The 22,740-nt window shown below is 51.5% G+C and overlaps 1 protein-coding gene across 6 annotated transcripts in view; it reads right to left on the reverse strand.

The window, feature by feature from the left end:
• Positions 1-16,959, reverse strand: part of phactr4b (phosphatase and actin regulator 4b) — a 33,778-nt gene extending 16,819 nt beyond the window's left edge. For 2 of the 6 annotated variants that reach the window (XM_064335708.1, XM_064335566.1), the window contains exons 1-3: positions 4,406-4,906; positions 1,943-2,113; positions 1,095-1,175 (exon numbers count right to left, since the gene is read on the reverse strand). In XM_064335708.1, coding sequence (XP_064191778.1) covers positions 1,095-1,175; positions 1,943-2,113; positions 4,406-4,463 — 310 coding nt within the window. In that variant the 5' untranslated portion in view covers positions 4,464-4,906. Of the gene's footprint in view, positions 1-1,094; positions 1,176-1,942; positions 2,114-4,405; positions 4,907-10,231; positions 10,441-15,642; positions 15,685-16,845 lie in introns of those variants that run through there. The other 4 variants (XM_064335787.1, XM_064335636.1, XM_064335858.1 and 1 more) reach the window with 4 other exon arrangements.
• Positions 16,960-22,740: the final 5,781 nt, after the last annotated feature.

The following is a 22,740-nucleotide window of genomic DNA, read 5'->3' on the forward strand; positions in this document are numbered from 1 at the left end:
ATTCTGTTGGCCTGAGCACTTTCGGGAGTTTTTTTCCACCACTGGGGGGTACCAGTAGACAGACAGACATTATGACTGAGAACTGACCCCACAGGGAGGGGAGAGCCAGCCATCCTTGTTCAGTCTCCTTTCTGCATACTGTAATTGTATTAATTTAGCTTTTATCTGAGCCAGCATGCTCCGCTTCTTCAGTGAGAACCACAGAGAGTCAGAGGCAAGCAGAGGCAGAAACAGAACAAATACTGACTCTACACAGGGCTCTTTACACTGGGGGCTCTACACAGGGCACTCTATGCTGGGCACTCTACACAGGGCTCTCTACACTAACTGGGCACTCTAAACTGGGCTCTACACTGGTCACTCTTCACTGGGCTTTACACTGGGCGGTCTACGTCACAGAGGAAGCGGTCACGCTAAAGCCCACACATTCACCCTTCCCAGACCCGCCCATCTCAATGCAGCTCCCTCACAAAGTGCCAGGCTTCCCAGAGGCCCTGAGGCAGAGAGCGCACAGATGCTCTGAAGCCTTCACGCGACGGATGGAAAAAGCCCCGCTGCGGATCTAATAAACGAGCGGAAAATGCACGACTTTCAAAGCTTTTTGCTGCAGGCGGAATTTGTTCCACTTTCACAAACTCCAGATAAAACCCACATCCTAATGCGCAGAGTTTGGGAGCTGGAACAGAGGAGGGACCCCAGAGACAGAGCAGGCTGTTTTTAACAGAGTTTCTTCCCACACCTGGCTCTGGACCTCTTACCCCTTGCAGGAGTAACAGAATGAGAAATGTGCCTTTTCACTCCAAACACATCCGGCTCAGCCATGCTGGAACACGCAGGAGAAGCCACTGCTATGATTCATATTCACACTTCTGTCCCTGCACACATCACTGAGCTGCTGTCCCAGCTGAAGAAGCACATAGCAGCACACAAGTGGGTGGACTCTCTATGAACAGCCATCAGACAGGTCAGAGGAGGGTTCAATCTCATTCCCTGAATGAGGTCAGACATTTAAAAGGGGAGGTTTCTCTCTTAGCGATGTCTGAGTGAGTTCAGTGCTGTCTGAGTGAGATTAGTAAGGTCTGAATGATTCTCACCGTTATCTGGTATCTCCTTCAGCACTCCCTTCTCGATGAGCTCTTCCCGAGGCCGCCTCATCGACATCTTTCTTTCCAGAACTGCAGGAAGAGGAGTTTATGAACAGACTGTCTGCCACCAGCCAATCACACGAGCAGACCATCTATCACCAGCCAATCACACACAGCTTTCCAGAACTGCAGGAAGAGGAGTTTATGAGCAGACTGTCTGCCACCAGCCAATCACACGAGCAGACCATCTATCACCAGCCAATCAAACACAGCCTTCCAGAACTGCAGGAAGTGTTCACAAGCAGACTCTGTGACCAGCCAATCACAGACAGTAGTGAAAAACCGAGTGTATGGTCCCAGCACCCTGTACCAATTAAAAGGTGTTAAAATCTAAGTAAAAAAGGATGTGACTGTATCGTAGACAGAGCTCTGCAAGCATGTGGGACAGAACGCAATGTGAGGTCAGCAGGATATTTTTCTTGGGCCTGCAACAATAGGCCATTAGGAACACCTCCAGCTACACATCAGGACCAAGGAACTGGGGAAAGCAGAGGAAAATAGCTGCACAAGACTTACCAGGGAAACACAAACACAGAGTTGCACACAGGAACTGAAGGGAACACTTGGGAAAATTTAAGAACACACAGGAACTGAAAGGAACACTTGGGAACTGAAAGGAACAGACAGGAACACTCAGAAACTGAAGAGAACAGACAGAAACTGAAATGAACGCTCGCGAACATTCGAGAACATTCAGGAACAGACAGGAACTGAAAGGAACACAAGGGAACAGATAGGAACTGAAAGGAACACAAGGGAACACATAGGAACAAACACCAGAGAAAACAAATGCTCACCTTCTGAAGTTTCCTTAAACTTCTCGCTGCTCTTCTTTTTCCTCCATTTCCAGGGCTTGAAGATCTTCCCCAGGCTGGAGAACTTGCCCTTGCGCTTGGTGGGTGGAGTAGTGTCCCCAGAGTTCCCCCCCTCAGTCCCCGTGGTGCTGTGCTGGTGGTCCACTTCATCGTCTGAGAGAGAGATGGAGAAGAGCTCACACACAGGGAGCAAAGCTCATCAACTGCTCCACCGTCCTGCCTTACACCAGCAGGCTGCTGTTATGGTAACGTCCGGGGACCAGCGTCTGAGCCGCTTCCAGGTGCACTGTGTTCTCGGTGACGGGCTCACGTTCAGTAAGCAGCACACGCGTGTGCACATGCATCACGTGCAGATGTGCAGCAGACCCAGATGTGGTGGCACGCAGGCCGCACAGACCCCACCACTGTCAGGACGAAGCAGCAAACACACCTGATGGAGCCCATGACCTGGACGCATTCAGAATCTGCCCCCAACTATGGCTCACAAATCTTTGAACTCACCATTATGAAGTATCATCACAGGTAGGATAGGACCCATCACACAGGCACATGACCCATCACACAGGTGCAGGACCCATCACACAGGTACAGGACCCATCACACAGGTACAGTACTCATCACACAGGTACGAGCGGCAGCTCAGCAGATTCCCTCTCCAGGCCCGGCTCCATTAGAGCTGTTATCCTAAAGGGGGGAGGGTGGAAGGCCCACACTGGCACTCTCCCCCACATGCTCGCGTACTCCTTATCAGCACTAAACCGCCTCCCCCCTCCCTCCCTGGCCTAGGAATGTACCATCGCACCACATGACAAGCCCCGCCCCCATCGCCAACAACATGCTCACGCTACAGTCAGATTTTTATTTCAGCCTCTGACAGATAACCAGTGTGTGAAATGTGGAAGCATGGGGGGCGGGTGGGGGGGGGGGAGCTATAGCCGACGTCTACATTAGATGTCCACAGATAAGATCTCTGTCCAGTCAGATCATTAATGACGGCGTCTGCAGCTGACACTGAATATATACATCCTCCTGCAGCCACTTTAACATCCCCGATCTCTGAGTGAAGAAACGAGCCTCACGGCCTGTGCTGCTCTTCTCCTACACGCAGACCGGCTCTACACGCAGACCGGCTCTACACACAGACCGGCTCTACACACAGACCGGCTCTACACGCAGACCGACTCTACACACAGACCGGCTCTACACGCAGACCGGCACTACACAGACCGGCGCTACACACAGACCAGCTCTACACACAGACCGACTCTACACGCAGACCGGCTCTACACACAGACCGGCTCTACACGCAGACCGGCTCTACACGCAGACCAGCGCTACACAGACCAGCGCTACACGCAGACCGGCTCTACACGCAGACCGGCTCTACACGCAGACCGGCTCTACACACAGACCGGCGCTACACGCAGACCGGCGCTACACGCAGACCGGCGCTACACGCAGACCGGCTCTACACACAGACCAGCTCTACACACAGACCGGCTCTACACACAGACCGGCTCTACACACAGACCGGCTCTACACACAGACCAGCTCTGGAGCTTCACAGGCCCCAGACTGCACTACACACCATCAGCAGGACAGCGTGACGCCCTGGAGAAGATGGGGTTACACAGCGCTGCCCTCAAAGGCCAGAGTACACAAGAAAGGGTGCCCTTAGGCACCGCCAAACACCCTTCAGCCAAATGATTCACCTGTGGAGGTGTGCTGAGGGTCAAAGGTCAGACTCCTAGCCACTGCTGTCCTGAAATACCACACTGGGGATTATCGCCGCCGCCCCCCCGCCCCCCGCCCCCTCCACTCAGTTTGTAAGGGAGGGGTCAAACAGCCTTTCACTGCACAGGGAAAATGCCTTTGTTTCACTACAGAAAATATTTACCAGGAGCAACTGAGGAGGAGGGGGGGGGGGCAGGCTGTCTGGGCCTCTGACCCCCACCACACAGGATATCCTGAGGAATAGGTTCCCACGGCAACGAGCCAGGCTAAAACAGCAGCAATAGAGCTAGCGGCCTTAACTGTAGAGACTGCGTTCGTTAGAACGAGGGCAGCACCTGTGTGCTCACCTGCGCCCCCCCCCCCTTTCCCCCAAAGGGGCCCAGCCTGTACAAAAACAGCTGAGGAGCATCAACTGGAGCACACACAAACGGCTGCCACAGAACTGCCAGCGTATCGCAAGAGAGAGTCAACATCCCTCTGAACACAGAGAAAGGACCAATCACATCCCTTTGACCACTGAGGAAGGACCAATCACGTCCCTCTGAACACAGAGAAAGGACCAATCACATCCCTCTTGGCACAGAGAGAGGACCCATCACACCCATCTGGACAAAGAGAGAGGACCAATCACACCCACCAAGACACAGAGAGATGACCAATCACAGCCATCCAGACAGAGAGGAAAGCTGGCCAGACTGAGCGTGGCTGTACCTGGGCTCCAGCTGTGGCAGCGGCGGAGGTGCAGGTGGAGATGGAGGCAGGTAGCCATGCTGAGGTGTGGTCAGAGAGTGGTCACAAAGCAGCAGCAACAAGGTTAGTGTACTGCCTGTTCTGCCACAGAGATATCAACACTACAGCCAAGTAACACCGGCAGAGAGAGGAAGAGAGAGGGAGAGGGAGGGGGGAGGAAGTGAGGAAGGGATGGAGCGAGAGAGAGACAACGAAAGAGCAGACTCCAGCACAAGGTCAGCAGGTAAATGAAACTGAAAGCAGGCAGCTGTCCTAGCAACGCGTTCCCGATTCCACACTGGATCACGTGGTCCCGAGGAGGTCCAGTGGGCCCGCCCTGAGCTCATGCAGTCCAGGACACGCTATCCAGCAGGCAGCACCACAGACCAGAGTCCAAAAACAGATGCTGCCGAGCCAAATCCACAGAGCTTCACCGCAGATATCCGCACTGAGTCAAGAAGAGGCAGCGAGTCCAGCCTGCCAGCCAGCCAGCCTCCCTCTCCCTCTCTCCCTCCCCATCTCTCTCCCTCCCTTCCTCTCGCTCTCCCTCTCTCCCACCCTTCCTCTCTCTCTATCCCTCTCTCTCTCTCTCTCTCTGACAATCAGAGATAATGGTGCTGGGGGGGCTGGGATACGGAGGCGGAGCACAGCTAATGGAGAGAGAGGAAACTGCACCACGCCCTGCACTCACACTGTGGACAGGAAGATACAGTACCACCCTCACCGTGACTCACCACCCACCCCCCCCCCCCCTTAAAACACCAGACATGTCCACGGTTCCAGCACAACAGGCAGAACCCCTGCACTGACATCAGCATTTAAAGGCAAACATGACGCTTCTGCTGTGCTCAGTCAGTTCTGCTCTGTTAGGCCAGCCAGTTCTGCTCTGTTCAGCCAGTCAGTTCTGCTCTGTTCAGCCAGTCAGTACTGCTGTATTCAGCCAGTCAGTTCTGCTCTGTTCAGCCAGCCAGTTCTGCTCTGTTCAGCCAGTCAGTTCTGCTCTGTTAGGCCAGCCAGTTCTGCTCTGTTCAGCCAGTCAGTTCTGCTCTGTTCAGCCAGTCAGTTCTGCTCTGTTCAGTCAGTCAGTTCTGCTCTGTTCAGTCAGTCAGTTCTGCTCTGTTCAGTCAGTCAGTTCTGCTCTGTTCAGCCAGTCAGTTCTGCTCTGTTCAGTCAGTTCTGCTTTATTCAGTCAGTCAGTTCTGCTGTGATAAGTCAGTCAGTTATGCTGTGTTAAATCAGTCAGTTCTGCTCTGTTCAGTCAGTCAGTTCTGCTGTGTTAAGTCAGTCAGTTATGCTGTGTTAAATCAGTCAGTTATGCTCTGTTCAGTCAGTTCTGATGTGTAACACACATGTACAGGACTGTTCCCCATATATGTGCAGGACTGGTACACGTGTAGCCTATAAATACGTGTATTTTAGTGAGTACCAGTCAGTGTATTTATTAATCACACAGGAGATACACGTACACCAGTTTCTACTTAAACACCATCTTCAAATGGTTTTTGTGAGATGTGACTGGTCTTTTTCGATGGGTGCACCCGTGCCAGGACGGGGAAATCACAAACATCGAGTGACTTAAAGAACTTGTGTTACACTATACACAATCGCCCCCCAACAACAGCGATAGAGCGTTCTGAAACAGAGCGTTCAGTACAGCCTCGCTTCGGTGTGTTACATAGTTCCCCATGTTTATCTCAGCCGGAACACAGCCATGGTGCGCCTCAGCAAACCCCACCCAGACATGCCAAATCACCAGCCTGCGCCTACCCAAACCGAGGGCCTGTCCCCAGCACCTGGATCCAGCTGGCTTTGCATTTCACTGGTGGAAGTTAAGCTTCTTTGCTTATTTTAAAGGTTAGTCATGAAGGTCTGGCAGTGAATCACACATCCAGAGATAACAGCACACTGACACCCTCCCCCCCATATGTGCTCGCCATGAGCCCAGAGAAGCAGAGGGAGTCATGCGATTGTACTGGGAGGGAAAAGAGAAAGTCTTTAATGCTCCTCTAGGTGCAGGTGGAATGGATGTGACCTGCTTCTGCTCTTTCTGAAGGGCTGAGTTAACACTCAGGAGGCTGATGAGGAGAAGGTTTTAGATGCTGCAGCCAGGTTCACTAACCCTTGTTGACGCTTAAGTCACATGTTAGGGTTGACAGTCCAATCAAACTAACTTTGACAGCCCCTCCCCCTGTTGGCTAAATCCCCCCCCCCCCCACCCCCCCCCATTCATAATCAGATCAGGAAACCAAGAAATGAAATGAATGTGGCTGATTCTCTTAAAGACCACCATGGGGGGCAGGGATACAGGACTTCACGCTTTTGGCCATGTGAAAGGATGGAGGGAGGGAAGGAGTGAGTAACAGAGAGGGAGAATGGAGGGAGGGAGAGAGAGGGGAAAGAAGGCAAGTCATTCAAATGAGTGAAACTTTATCTGTGCTGGGTTTCATTGGTTAGTTCAGTCAGGTTTACTGCCGTGGCAACAGTCATAGGTCATAAAGGCAGCGCTTCATGTGAGGGAATGGAGGGAGGGAGGGAGAGAGAGAGAGGGAAGAAGAGAGGAGGAGATGAAAGAGAAACGCTCCAGTGAGCTCTAGGAACCAGCCTGGTAAGAACCACCTGACCACAGCTTTCAGAAACACGACCTCACAATAAAAAAGGCATAAAGAAAGCCGCAACCATTTTCAGGGTCAAACAAGCACACTCACGCTCACGCTCACGCTCACGCACACGCTCGCGCACACTCACGCACACTCGCACTCGCACTCACTCTTAAGCTTCCACCACTGGTGCCCCCAGTGGTGGACACTGCACAGACAGACACACCAGGGGGACACTGCACAGACAGACACATCAGGGGGACAGTGCACAGACAGACACACTGGGGGACACTGCACAGACAGACACATCAGGGGGACAGTGCACAGACAGACACACTGGGGGACACTGCACAGACAGACACACTGGGGGACACTGCACAGACAGACACACTGGGGGACACTGCACAGACAGACACACCAGGGGGACACTGCACAGACAGACACACCAGGGGACACTGCACAGACAGACACACCAGGGGACACTGCACAGACAGACACATCAGGGGACACTGCACAGACAGACACACCAGGGGACACTGCACAGACAGACACATCAGGGGACACTGCACAGACAAACACACCAGAGAACACTGCACAGACAGACACACCAGGGGGACACTGCACAGACAGACACATCAGGGGGACACTGCACAGATAGACACACTGCACAGACAGACACACTGGGGGACACTGCACAGACAGACACATCAGAGGACACTGCACAGACAGACACATCAGAGGACACTGCACAGACAGACACACAGGGGGACACTGCACAGACAGACACACCAGGGGACACTGCACAGATAGACACACTGCACAGACAGACACTGGGACACGCACAGATGCACATCAGAGGACACTGCACAGACAGACACATCAGAGGACACTGCACAGACAGACACACCAGCATTAAGCAGGACACTCCAAGTTCCAGGCCTCTGGTTTGCAGAAGGGACACTCAACGCCCACACAGCTCGAGCTCATCCAGGAATAACAAACAGCTCAGCTCCCGTGTTTTCTCCGTGTTATTAGCTCTGAAACAGCTCTGGCTCAGTGCTAACGCTGCTGCTTGGTTGACTGCACTCATTTAAGGATGAAGCAGAAAGTACCCGCGCGCGAGTAACACAGGGCAGAACATCGTGTTGGTGGGGGGGGTGGAACACTAACACGGTCAGCTTCCTTCAGCTTAGACAACATTCTCTTTTGTTTCAGTCAATTTTCCAATCATTTTCCACTTCTTAAACCATTAAATATTAAAATCCCCACCCCTTTGTAATGGCAAAGTATCAATGATATGGGTGTGGCAATGTCATTGTTTACAGTAGGTATGCACACAGACACACGGACACACACAATCAGGTGCACACACACAGGCATAAAAATGCAAAGATACCAAACACACACACACACACACACACACACACACAGTGGGATGAAGCAGTCAGTCCCGCTGTTCACAGGTAATTAAGCACCTGAAATAAAACAGGGCTGACAGTTACCAGGTATCGCTTCAGGCACAGAGATGAGAACAGACAGCATCAGAGGAACAGTGCACACTCAGACTCCGATAAACCACAGAGTCAGCACCACCTGTCACTATAACAACCAGAGTCAGCACCACCTGTTACTATCACAACCAGGGTCAACACCACCTGTTACCATCAAATCCAGTCAGCACCACCAGCTACCATCAAACCAGGGTAAGCACCACCTGTTACCATCACAACCAGTCAGCACCACCTGTCACTATAACAACCAGTCAGCACCACCTGTTACTATAACAACCAGTCAGAATCACCTGTTACCATCACAACCAGTCAGCACAACCTGTTACCATCACAACCAGTCAGCACAACCTGTTACCATCACAAACTGTTACCATCACAAACAGATTCAACATCAGCCATTAGCATAACAACCAGATTTGGCACAACACTCTTACAAACCATATAACTCACACAGGAGTCCTACACTCTTACAGTCCCCACAACTCACACAGGAGTCCTATACTCAGTCCCCACAACTCACACAGGAGTCCTACACACAGTCCCCATAACTCACACAGGAGTCATACACACTCACAGTCCCCATAACTCACACAGGAGTCATACACACTCACAGTCCCCATAACTCACACAGGAGTCCTACACTCTTACAGTCCCCATAACTCACACAGGAGTCGTACACTCTTACAGTCCCCGCAAGTCACATACGAATCCTAGAGTCTCAGAGTCCTCCTAAGTCACTCAGAAGTCCTATACTCTTAAGTCTTTTGCACTGGTTCTCACTGGAAACAGGCATACACAAAGTCACAGGGCCCTGCCCCACATGGAACATACACCCTCTGACCCCACCCTGGCGCTTACCCAGCATGCCTCACTCCGGGGGAAACACTGGAAAGGCTCCCGAAGCTCTGGCTGCATGATGCAGACACGCTAAATCCCATTCCCACTAATCTCCCACAAATGCCCTGCAGTCCTTCATCTTTTCCAGCCCCTGGTCACCACTGTGTGAAATCTTCCTGTTTGTGAAAATACACAATCCCACACACGCACACATATATACAACCCCACACACACAGCAACAAACATACACAACCCCACACATACACATGCACATACAAACCCACACATGCACGGCAACAAACATACACCAGCACAAACACACTTACAAACACACAACAACAAACATATACCAGTACAAACACATACAAACACACAACAACAAAAATACACCAATACACACACACAACAACAAACATACACCAGCACACACACACACATACAAACACACACCAACACACACACACACATAAAAACACAACAAATATACACCGGTACACACACACACACACACACACACAAACATACACATATAAACAAACATACACCAGTACACAAACCCACACACGCACAGCAACAAACACACACACAGGAGCACTCTGGTGTAGCTCCTCCAGAGAAAACGAGCACAAGACTGCAACATCGCCTGATTTCGCAATCACCACATTCCAGCGGCAACACATTCCCCACCTGCCAGATACCACCTCACACACTCCCTCAGACAGACACACACACGCATGCACACACACACAAACAGATACACATGCTCGCACACATGCGTATGCGCACACATACATACACACACGCGCACACACACACGTACAGGCACACATGCTCACACACACACACACACACACAGGACCCACCTCGGTGCCTGGCAGGGTTTGGGGCAGCGGACTCCAGGTGGATGGCCTGTCCCATGCTAGTGCCCCCGTGCCCCGGGCCAGCTGTACCTCTGCCCCCTTCTGCCACACAGCTGGGTCGGGCTGGGGGGCAAGGAGAGCGGCCAAATAAACCCGCTCCACCCGCCTGCTACTGCCGTCCGATGTCTGCCGGTAACTTAAAACTATGCTCTCGTCTGGCTCTCCCTGCCTCCCTCCCTCCCTCTCTCCCTCCCTCCACTCCTCCCTCCACTGTTGTCCTCTCCGCCCCTCCTTCACAGCTCCCTCATCCCTCCCTCCCTGGATGTCTGACTTCATAAATAAAGAAGCACGCTGGTGTACGCAAATGGATGCCAGTCATTCCACAGCACAGAGTTTCCAGAGTGTGTGTGTGTGTGTGTGTGTGTGTGTGTGTGTGTGTGTGTGTGCCTGAGTGCGAGTGTGTGTGAGTGGGACGGAGAGGGTGGTATCAGAAGCCCCGCCCCTCGGCTAAGCCCCCCCCGTTCCCCTGATTTTTGGGGAGCATTCTGACGGGGTGGGCGGGGCTTCAGCAGAGCAGTAACCTGAGAACAGGAACACGAGCCAGAGGCCAGAGCCGGCAGCCTGTGGGGAACAGGAAGTGACATCACAGAGGTATCTCCTGTCACGCGTACACACAAACATGCGCAGCACACAGGGCCATTGTTTTCCAGGGTTATGCAATGTGTGCAGGCTCTGCTGGTGTAAACTTCCCAGCCGGGTGGGCGGTGGGGGGGGGGTGGGACAGGAAGTTTAGGGCAGATAAGAACACAGAGCCTGACGCGCTGCAGGTGCACTGTGACACTGCGACGCCGCTCAGCTTCTCCTCAGAGCAGAGGAAGCACGCTTTCACACTTCTGCTCATTCAGTTACCCACAGGTATGACCCCCCCGAGCCAGACAGACACACAGAAGGACAACAAAGAGGAGCGATGTTTAAAATGAGATGGGGTGGGGGGGGGGGGGGCAGTAGCCGCTGGAAGCACATGGCCGAGAGAGCTGAGCGAGGCAGCCAGCCTATCAGCCTCCTGCTGCACTTTGCTGCCCCACCAATCAAATCAGGCGATGCCACAGCGGGGACACAAGAGACATACTGGACATCTACACGACATGTGCACATGTATGCATCCCCAACACACACACATGCACGCACACACACACACGCACATGCTCACACATATACATACACATGCATGCATGCACGCACGCACACACACACACACATATACATACACATGCACACAGAGCTGCAGTGCACAGCTGCACTGCCCTCTGGAGTAGGCAGGTGGTACTGCGCCACAGACATTTGTAACCTGCAAGAATGTCAGGCATGAGGCCAGCCAGGGGTTTGCTGATAAGAGAAAGGGGATGGAAGAGAGTGAGAGAGAGAGAGAGAGAGAGAGGGGAGGGAGAGTGAGAGCGAGAGAAAGAGAGGGAGATAGAGGGGGAAGGGGAGAGAGAGATAGAGGGGGAGGGAAAAGGAGGGGGAAGAGGAGAGAGAGGGGAAGGAAGTGAGGAGGGAAGGAGAGGGGGAAGGGGACAGGGAAAGGGAGACAGAGAGAAAGGGAGAAGGAGACAGAGAGAGAAGGGGAAGGGGAAAGGGAGAGAGAGGGAGAGAGAGAGTAAAATAGAGGAAAGGGAGAGAGAGGCGGGACAGGGAGAGAAGAAGGAAAGAGTGGAGGTGGAGGGAGGTGCCACAGGAGCGAGATTGCTGGCTGGACTCTGTCCAGAATGAGACAATTACTCACACAGCCTGGAGCTTTCCTTCCAGAACTTTCCCCCAGAGCGTACCTGCCCTACACACTGCACACACTGTGCAGCCAGACCTGCCCTACACACACTGCGCAGCCAGACCACACGAACAGGGATGCTGTAATAACCAGAGTTATGCACATATCTGCTCGATTTGGCCGCTAAATTTCAAAATCTTTTACTTGACTATCAGAGCACAGCACGCCTTTTACACAGAGATTACACTGCATTTGCACAGCATTTACACAGAATTTACACTGCATTTGCACAGCTTTGCAGGGAAACAGGGAGGTGCAGGTGGATGCCGGCAAACAGGGAGGCACAGGGGGGTGCAGGCAAACAGGGAGGCACAGGGAGGTGCAGGCAAACAGGGAGGCACAGGGAGGTGCAGGCAAACAGGGAGGCACAGGGAGGTGCAGGCAAACAGGGAGGTGCAGGGAGGCACAGGCGAACAGGGAGGTGCAGGGAAACGGAGGTGCCGGGGGACGCAGGGATGGTGTTGAGCAGACTCCTCTGGACCGCTCACAGATCTTGCAGTAGAGCAGAGAGGATTCTAAATGAAAAGATTCTGGAGGATAAGGTGTGACAGAAGACTGGGTATTATTACCTTTAATCTAAAATGAAAGGAATCTAAATTTAATCTAAAGCTTTGCTGTTTTTGGGGATTTCAGAGATCCATCTGAGAACAAGCAATTAACTCAGAGACCTCGGGCACTTGGACAAAGAGCTCATAACCAGATACGAGGGCAGTAGAGATGCTCGCACATACACACACGCGTTTGCACACACACACACACGCATGCATGCACACACTGCCTGACAGGAGAGACATTATAGGTGCATGAGCGTGCGCGCGCACACACACACACACTCACAATACACAACACGACAGGAAACATCCATAGTGCTTTTTGTTCTTGTATTGTGTGATGTGCTTTGATGCTACATGTGTATGTGCTCCAAAAATGGAAAAACTGACAGAGAGAGTGCGTAGGAGAGACTGAGACTGAGACAGAGAGAGAGAGAGAGAGAGAGAGAGAGAGAGAGAGAGTGAGAGAGGGAGAGAGATGAGCAACAGCAACACAGGGAGCACAGCTACACAGCGCCTGTGTTAGAGTAACACAGTAAGTACGTATAATGATAAGTCCTCTTTAACTCTGTCCCACATACAGCACTCCCACAATGCACTGCAGGGGCACAGGATGAGCACAGTCAGCCGGCTGTTCCCAGTAAAAACAGGGCATGCGGTGAGAAGCCTGGAAATAGCGGCATGGCACGCTTTTAGAGCCCCTTAGGAACCAACACGGGAACAGAGACGACCAGTTTACCTGAACAGAGACAGAGCTCTGCAGGAGAGGCCCCATCTCACCCTGAGAGAGGAGCAGAGTTCAGCTCATCCACACAGCTGCTTCTGCTGTCCACGTGCTAATGCTACCGCCGCCGGTCAGGAACGTGCTAATGCTAAAGGCACCCCTCAGGAACGTGCTAATGCTAAAGGCTCCCCTCAGGGAAATGCTAATGCTAAAGGCTCCCCTTAGAAACGTGCTAACGCTAATGGCTCCCCTTAGAAACGTGCTAACGCTAAAGGCTCCTCAGAACGCCTTAAGCTAAAGGCTCACCTAGGAACGTGCTAACGCTAAGGCTCCTCAGGAATGCTAAGCAAAGGCACCCTCAGAACGTGCTAACGCTAAAGGCACCCTCAGGAATGCTAAGCTAAAGGCTCCCTCAGAAGTGCTAATGCTAAAGGCACCCCTCAGGAACGTGCTAATGCTAAAGGCTCCCCTCAGGAAAGTGCTAATGCTAAAGGCTCCACTGAGGAAAGTGCTAACGCTAAAGGCTCCCCTCAGGAAAGTGCTAATGCTAACAGCTCCCCTCAGGAAAGTGCTAATGCTAAAGGCTCCACTGAGGAAAGTGCTAATGCTAAAGGCTCCCCTCAGGAAAGTGCTAATGCTAAAGGCTCCTCAGAAGCATGCTAAGGCTCCAGAACGCCTAATGCTAACAGCTCCTCAAAGTGCTCCGCTCAGGAGTGCTAATGCTAAGGTCTGCTAACGCAGGCCCCTCAGGAACGTGCTAACGCTAAAGGCTCCCCTCAGGAACGTGCTAATGCTAAAGGCTCCCCTCAGGAACGTGCTAACGCTAAAGGCTCCCCTCAGGAACGTGCTAACGCTAAAGGCTCCCCTCAGGAAAACAGTCATGCTAAATAACAGTAACAGCCTCCCAGCCTTGCTGCTGAGGGTGTGTCCTATGCACGGGGATTCTGTCTGTTCAGTCAGTGTGTTTCAGGAGGGAAAAACAGCTTCAGCAGCCAGGCCTGATCTGATAAAAACACTTCACCTGAGTTACACAGTCACACAGGTAACCTTCAGCCTTCACCTCACAGACATGCAGGTAACCTTCCGACTTCACCTCACAGTCACACAGACACAGGTAACCTTCAGACTTCACCTCACAGACACGCAGGTAACCTTCAGACTTCACCTCACAGACACAGGTAACCTTCAGACTTCACCTCACAGTCACACAGACACAGGTAACCTTCAGACTTCACCTCACAGACACGCAGGTAACCTTCAGACTTTACTTCACAGACACAGGTAACCTTCAGGTGACCATCATGCCCCAAATAACCCAGCACACAGGAGGAAGACCACAGCTATGCTCACTCAGAACACACACTTCACACCACATTCCAGAACATTCCCAGACCTGCTTGCCCAACACAGAGGGGTATGGGATTGGGAAGGGACCCTGCTGCAGCTAGGGGGACCCTCAGCATGGGGGTAGACATGGGTGTTGGGGAGATGGGTGTGTGTTGGGGCAGGTGGGTATTGGGGAAATAAGTGTTGGGGGAGATGGGTGGGTGTTGGGGGAGAAAAGTGTTGGGGCAAGTGGGTGTTGGGGACTAGTGTTGGGGGAGCTGGTGTGGTGTAGGGATAAGTGTTGGGGAGCTGAGTGGTGTGGGGGATAAGTGTTGGGGGAGCTGGGTGGGTGTTGGGGGATAAGTGTTGCAGGAGCTGGTGGGTGTTGGGGAGCTGAGCGTTGGGGGATTGTGTTGGGAGATGAGTGTTGGGGAGCAGGGTGTGTTGGGGCAGGTGGGGGTGGTGTGGGGACATAGTGTTGGGGGAGATGGGTGGTGTTGGGGAAAATGTTGGGAGATGGGGTGTTGGGGAAGTGTTGGGGGAGCTGGGTGGGTGTTGGGGGATAAGTGTTGGAGCTGGGTGGGTGTTGGGGGATAATGTTGGGGAAAGATGGGTGGGTGTTGGGGGATAAGTGTTGGGGAGCTGGGTGGGTGTTGGGGGATAAGTGTTGGGGGAGCTGGGTGGGTGTTGGGGAAGTGTTGGGGAGCTGGGTGGGTGTTGGGGGATAATATTCGGGGAGCTGGGTGGGTATTGGGGACATAAGTGTTGGGGAAGATGGGAGGGTGTTGGGGGATAAGTGTTGGGGGAGCTGGGTGGGTGATACGGGGATAAGTGTTGGGGGAGCTGGGTGGGTGTTGGGGCGATAAGTGTTGGGGGAGCTGGGTGGGTGTTGGGGGGATAAGTGTTCGGGGAGCTGGGTGGGTGTTGGGCGATAAGTGTTGGGGAAGATGGGCTGGTGTTGGAGGGGGATCAGGAGAGACACACTTACCATGCTTTTCCATCACAGAGTTGAGAAGGCAGCCACCAGCTCCTGGGGAGAGAGAGGAGCGAGTAAATTACCCAGAATCCCCGTTTCTCAGCACAAGCAGGAAGAAACAAGCTGCTGCCTGTTAGCAGGTGGATGTACACTGTCATGGGGGAGAGGGATAGCGAGCAGCTGGCTGTGGTGGGAGGGGGGTTTCTACATGCCCTGCCCCTATGACTCTCCTCCCACTGCACACAACACACGCACACACACAGACACACAGTCTAGATCAGGATCAGGGTCAGTAACAGTGCTGTTTGATGTCTGAGATGGTTTCGTTGTTAATGTTTAAAGATATCATTGCACAAGCAACACAGAGATGCCTCGGGGGGGGGGGGGCTCTGTTAATAGACACTGCAGAACTGGGGGGATACGGGTTCATATCCCAGTCAGGACACAGTGCCATCAGACCATGTGTGTGCAGACTGCAGGACTGAGAGCTCCTGTGAGCAGTTTAAAGGATGAACAGAATAAAAGTGCCTGTGAGCTGTGTGTGTCTGTCACTCCAGAGTCTGAGAAACAAACCCACGCAAATAACAGCTAGCCGCCGCTCACTGGCCCCTCGGGGGACCGACAGGCCGAGGGACTGGAAACGGCTTCAGCTGCTGCTGTTATATAACCGCGTGGGGGGGGGGCTCGCGGAGGGGGCTCACGCGGGGGGGGGAGTTATGAAGCAGAACAGCGTGACACAGGCAGCAGAGATAGGTGCCAGCGCTGAGAGCTATTCGCTACGCTAGCTGTATGATGGAGGACAGAAATGGCGGCCGGAGTGGGGGAGACGGGTCGTGTTTCTCATCACACGCTGGAGTCTACAACCGAAAACCTGAACGGCTGCTGCTCCTGAAAAGGACTACAGAGTGTTCCGCACAAAACAGGAAGAGGAAGTCAGGGGTGAAGGACGGCTTTGAGATGCCAGACTGTGATTGGAGCACGTTTGAGACATGAGACACCAATTGGTCCAATAAAAGCACAGTTTTAAAGGCAGAACACAGCGTGAGCAGGGATTAGTAGGTATCTGTTTAAGGGTTAAAAAGTAAAAAAAAAAAAAAAAAAACCATTCAGCTCAAGACTGGAGTTGAAGTTCCGCCTCCACATGCACATACACCTGTATACACGCGCACACACACAGCTTTCTCAGTTTCTCCAGAGTCTGGGAGGGTGACCTACATTCACTGTGGAAGGTCATTGGTTTTGTAACGTGCTCCTCCACAGCGACAGGACGTCCGATCTCTGGACTGCAGGCCCCGCTCGATCTGGGCAGCTCCCCTCCAGTCAGCCCCCCCCTGGCAGAGAGAGAAAGACAGAAGCCATGTTACTCCTCTCCTCCAACACGGGGACACTGGAGGGAGGGAGGGGGCACTGGATCCATCAGTCCATCCATCCATCCCCTGTACTAATTTGTGGGGATATCAGAATGGTGTTGGCTGTGCAATGCGGATGTGTGGCTCCACAGGCCACCACTGTAAGAGAAATGAGCTCTCAGTTCACCTGCCTGCTTCAGTCTAATTAACCAGGAAACACAACTGTCCAGACATTCATGCATTTCTTCATTAATTCATTCATTCAGGATGACACGCTGCTGTAGGTAGTGACACTGTAACCCGCGTGGTGCAGTGCAGCTGTCAGCAGGTGCTGTGCAGCCCTGTATCAGTGCTGGAGTAGCGTAGCATGGGTCCCAGAGCTGGGCTAAAGAGGTCAGCAGTGTGTGTGTGTGTGTGTGTGTGTGTGTGTGCGTGTGTGTGCGTGCGTGCATGTGCGTCTGCTGTGTGTGTTTGTGTACGTTTGTGTGCATGAATGTGCGTCTGTGTGTTTGTGTACATGTTTGTGTGCATGCGTGTGTGTGCATGTTTGCGTGCATGCATGTGCGTCTGCTGTGTGTGTTTGTGTACGTTTGTGTGCATGAATGTGCGTCTGTGTGTTTGTGTACATGTTTGTGTGCATGCGTGTGTGTGCATGTTTGCGTGTGTCTGAATGTATGTTTGTGAAAGTATAGGAGCCCCTCAGTGTAATAAAGGCAGAAGAGGAAAGAGAAGTGCTCACAGCCAATCAGGAGCGAGAGAGAGACAGAAGTACACTTCCTCTGCACTACAATATATAGGAGTTCTTCAAAAAATACTAATAATCATTTTGCCACACTTCTGGGTGAACAAACCGATCCTACTGGCTGAAAGACACACAGTCCCACCAGCTGCACTGTATGTGACAACCTGTCCTCAACACAGAAGCGCAATAACTGTCAAGACCAGCAGTTATTCATTTACATAATGTATATCACAATATGGCACAAATATGGCAGTATGTTAATGTTGCTGTTTGTGCCATATGTGCGTATCAAGTGTGTATATTTGTTTACAGGTTGTAGAGTTGATTTTTATTAAATTAAATAAATATTTTTTTAAATGTATTTATTTATCCATTTCTGTTATTATTCGTTTCCGTGCATGTCATGCCAATATAGCACCATGAAACTGGAACTGAGAGAGTGAGGGAGGAAGGGAAAGAGAGAAAGAAACATTAATTACATGAAATGTGTGTCTTTGTTATTTAATTGTGGATTGCTTTGGCAATATTACTCGTATACATTCATAAAGCACTATTGAATTGAATTGAAAGGCAGAGAGGAGACAGAGAGAGAGAGAAAGGGAGAGCAAAAAAGGGAGAAAGACCTTTGATACTCCCTTAATGCAACCAATCAGAGCATCAGCAAGGTCTATACATACACTTAAAAATGGAGAAACAGAAAAAGAGAGAGAGAGAATCCAGGTCAGTGGATTTTCAGGTTGTGTAACTGGACACAGTGTAAAGCGCTCCAGTGTAAAATGCTCCAGTGTAAAGCGCTCCAGTGTAAAATGCTCCAGTGTAAAATGCTCCAGTGTAAAGCGCTCCAGTGTAAAATGCTCCAGTGTAAAGCGCTCCAGTGTAAAATGCTCCAGTGTAAAGCGCTCAAGTGCAAAGCACTCCAGTGTAAAATGCTCCAGTGTAATGCACTCCAGTGTAAAATGCTCCAGTGTAAAGCGCTCCCGTGTAAAATGCTCCAGTGTAAAATGCTCCAGTGTAAAGCGCTCCAGTGTAAAATGCTCCAGTGTAAAGCGCTCCAGTGTAAAATGCTCCAGTGTAAAGCGCTCCCGTGTAAAATGCTCCAGTGTAAAGCGCTCCAGTGTAAAGCGCTCCAGTGTAAAGCGCTCCAGTGTAAAGCGCTCCAGTGTAAAGCGCTCCAGTGTAAAATGCTCCAGTGTAAAGTGCTCCCGTGTAAAATGCTCCAGTGAAAAATGAGCTGATCTTCAGCAGGGTGATGCAGCAGTGTCAATGAGCTCCTCCACTGATCTTTAAATAGCACAACGTGCCTAAATTTACACACCTCTGGAGCTACTGTTAGAGCAGAGCTACCGGCACAACTGGGCCGAACTCACCAGCAGAGAGAGAGAGAGAGAGGGAGGGGGGAAGAGAGAGGGAGAGGGGGACAGGGAGTGGAAGAGAGGGAGGGAGAGAGTTGGGGGAGGAGGGAGAGAGTGAGACAGAGGGGGAGAGAGGGGGAGAGGGAGAAAGAGGAGAGGGAGAGAGGGGGAGAGAGAGGTAAAGAATTGAAAGTGAATTGAGTGGGTGAGATTTTGTACTCAAATCTGACTAAATTTGAAAGCGCAGTGAAAACAGGCAGAAACCAGACTGAAAATTAAGAGTGGAGACTTAGGACCTGAACTTGAAAATCAGAGAGTGGGGGTGGGTGGGTGAGAGAGAGAGAGAGAGAGACAGAGAGAGAGAAAGAGACCGAGAGAGAGAGATGTTAGCAGAATGGTGAACTGCCCTTGCTCTGTTTGGGCTGTGATTGACAGGCCCTTGTTTACTGTGGGGAGTGACTCCCAGGTCAGTGAAACTGCAGTTTTCACAGGAGATCAGGAGCCCTGTACCAGCTGTGTGCTGTTCATAAACACTGCAGAGTCCTACAGCAGCCATTACATTACAGGCATTCAGCAGACGCTCTTATCCAGAGCGACTTACACAGCGTTTACATACCATTTACATTGCAAACAATTATACAGCTGGATATATACTGAAGCAGTGCAGGTTAAGTACCTTGTTCAAGGGTACAACAGCAGTGTCCTACCAGGGAATCAAACCTGCAACCTTTAGGTTACAAGACCAGCTCCTTACCCATTATACTACACTGCAGCCCTCCCCAGCCATCCCACAGCGCAATTCACATACACCTGGCATCCAGCCAATTTACACACCCCTACACCTCCCCCCCAATCCAGCTAATTTACACACTCCTACACACCACCAATCCAGCTAATTTACACACTCCTACACCCCCCCAATCCAGCCAATTTACACTCCTACACCCCCCCCATCCAGCTAATTTACACACTCCTACACCCCCCCAATCCAGCCAATTTACACACTCCTACACCCCCCCAATCCAGCTAATTCACACACTCCTACACCCCCCAATCCAGTCAATTTACACTCCTACACCCCCGCAATCCAGCCAATTTACACACACCTACACCCCCACCCAGCCAATTTACATGCTCCTACAACACCATCCACACACTCCTACACCCCCCAATCCAGCTAATTTACACACTCCTACACCCCCCCCAAGAATGAGCCAGATCCCTCCCGAAACTCTCGAGCACAACCAGCACTCAGATAGAGACGGACCTCTATAACACTGCTACTTACGGGAATCCGAGCATGTACTGGATCAGGAATCAGAGCACGTACCAGTCAGGAATCCGAGCGTATATCAGTCAGGAATCAGAGCACGTACCAGTCAGGAATCAGAGCATGTACCAGTCAGGAATCAGAGCACGTACCAGTCAGGACTCCGAGCGTATATCAGTCAGGAATCCAAGCGTGTACCCGGCCAGGATGCCCCCGTTGGAAGCACCTGATTTGGGGAGCGGGAAGCGCAACCCGCAGCCTCTCTCTCTCTCAGCTCCGACGCCCCGCCCCGCCCCGCCCCCAGCGTTAGGAAGGATGGACGCTGCTTTCTGCTGCCAATCGGAGCCAGGCTCACGTCATCCCCCGTCCTGTCCCAGAAAAGTGCTGTTCACCGCAGGGACCACTGGCCCAGTTCCGCAATGTCCCGCCACCCGCCCCACTCCGCTCCTCTCTCCTTCTATAACTTTACTTTTCTTTTTCAGGTGATGACATCAGCCCTAAACCACTTACAAGTGCCACACCTTCTTTCCCAAACGGCAGTGCATCGCCCCCCTAAAGCCCCGCAGCAGGCAGACAGCAGGTGTGATTACACCTGTACACCTGTGGACAGGTACCCGAGTGAACCACACCCCTCGGCCCTCAGGCAGAGTTTACATGTGTGATTAAAAGGCTGGTGTGTGTGAGGCCTCGATGCTGGCAGTGAGCTCCAATATAGCACTCCCACTGATACACTGATTCATGTGAAGTGTCCCAATTCTACTCGTACATTTGGATATTTAAAGCAGCATTGATAGGCTGCAAACACTAAGGTATGAGTAATATAGAGCCCCCCCAGGTATGAGTAATGTAGGAGGCTGAGGGTGCCCCCCCCCAGGCTGACTCAGGGATCAGCGGCTCTGAGGAGGGCTCAGCGCAGCAGTCAGGACAAACCAGCAGGGGGAGCCTGTGTCCTCCGTCCAGTCACAGGCCTATTGCAGCCTGTGGGCGGGGCCTACTGCAGCATGTGGGACGGCCCATGGACCCAGAATTCTGGCTAGACTGACTCTATTGCATTTCCATGCAAACGCAATACAGGACAGGCAGTTTCCTGGGTGGCATCTGTCTCTATAGCCGCGTTTCCACCGCAGGAACTATACCCCGGAACTAGGAACCTTTTGAGGAACTCAGTGCGTTTCCACCGCAGGAACTAGGGTCTAAATTTAGTTCTGGGGGCTTTGTTTTACCCCCCAAAACGTTCCTGCTCGGGGGGTAGTACTTTCCGAAAGTACAGGAACCTTTTGGGTGGAGCTTGCAGCGCTGAACATTTCTGATTGGTCGAGTACTCGTAGCATTTGTGTTGTATTTATTTTCCGCCATTACCCGCCATGTTTGAAAATATGCAGCGGCAAACCAATTTATTTTCATAATAACTTCAAATCAAACTTGTATGTTATGCGGCGCAGTAGCCTACTTTTGGTTATAGCCTGTCAACGTCTTGGAATTATAACGTGTGCTCTTCTGTTCTTTTCTTGCTTTAGTATTCGTTTTATAAAATGCTAAGCATTCGTGCTGGGACAGCATATTACGTAGGCTACCAAAACATTCAAACGGATTAATTCGGTTGCTGAATATTTTCTTCCGGATTTTCTTAACCCGTTGTAATTGACTCAAAACGTTTGATACAGTTATGTGAGGTATGCGGTAGTTCTGCGTAATTCACATTGGTGATACGGTACAAGCAAACTGGAAATCACCTTCCGCACTTTTTATGCGGGTAAAATAACAGGTTAATTCTAGTAATCTTCCCTTTAGCTTTTTCAGACTGCCGTAATTTTACTCAATTTTACTGCCATTTTTCAATTCCACGAAAAGACCAGGAAGACTGTGGACTCATTTATGGTGCATGGTTCGCATCTGGAGGGCACACTTCGCTGCTCGGCTAGCAGTAACTTCGAAGGAAAGCAAACGGTGGCTGTACCACTACTAATTTACATTTTCACGCAAGTCCGAGTTTTCGTTCTATTCTTGTCATTTTGCGATTAGCCTATATGGGATTGACGACGAGAAAGTAATAAAACAGCAAATTGTTTACAACGTGTGCATGTTTTCTGCTGTTAATGAATGTGTTTGAGAGGATATATGAAAATCAATAAATACAAAAGTAACCATATATAGTCATTGTTGGTAACCCGTTGTTAAGTGGAATAAACCCCCCCGGCTGTCCCGGTTATTAGAAAATAATGTAGGCTACTTCGGTGGTAGTATGGAGTTACAGAAGAAATCATATGACAGATGGACCGACGACAACGTCAGTGGGCTAATTTGCCTAATCTTCGCGGTACTTTAGACCCCGGTGGAAACGCAGACAACCATTGGCTGAAGGAACCTTTTAGTTCCTGGTAAAGTAGTTCCTGGGAC

The sequence above is a fragment of the Anguilla rostrata genome, chromosome 1 (assembly GCF_018555375.3).
Source record: "Anguilla rostrata isolate EN2019 chromosome 1, ASM1855537v3, whole genome shotgun sequence".
NCBI classification, from domain to species: domain Eukaryota; kingdom Metazoa; phylum Chordata; class Actinopteri; order Anguilliformes; family Anguillidae; genus Anguilla; species Anguilla rostrata.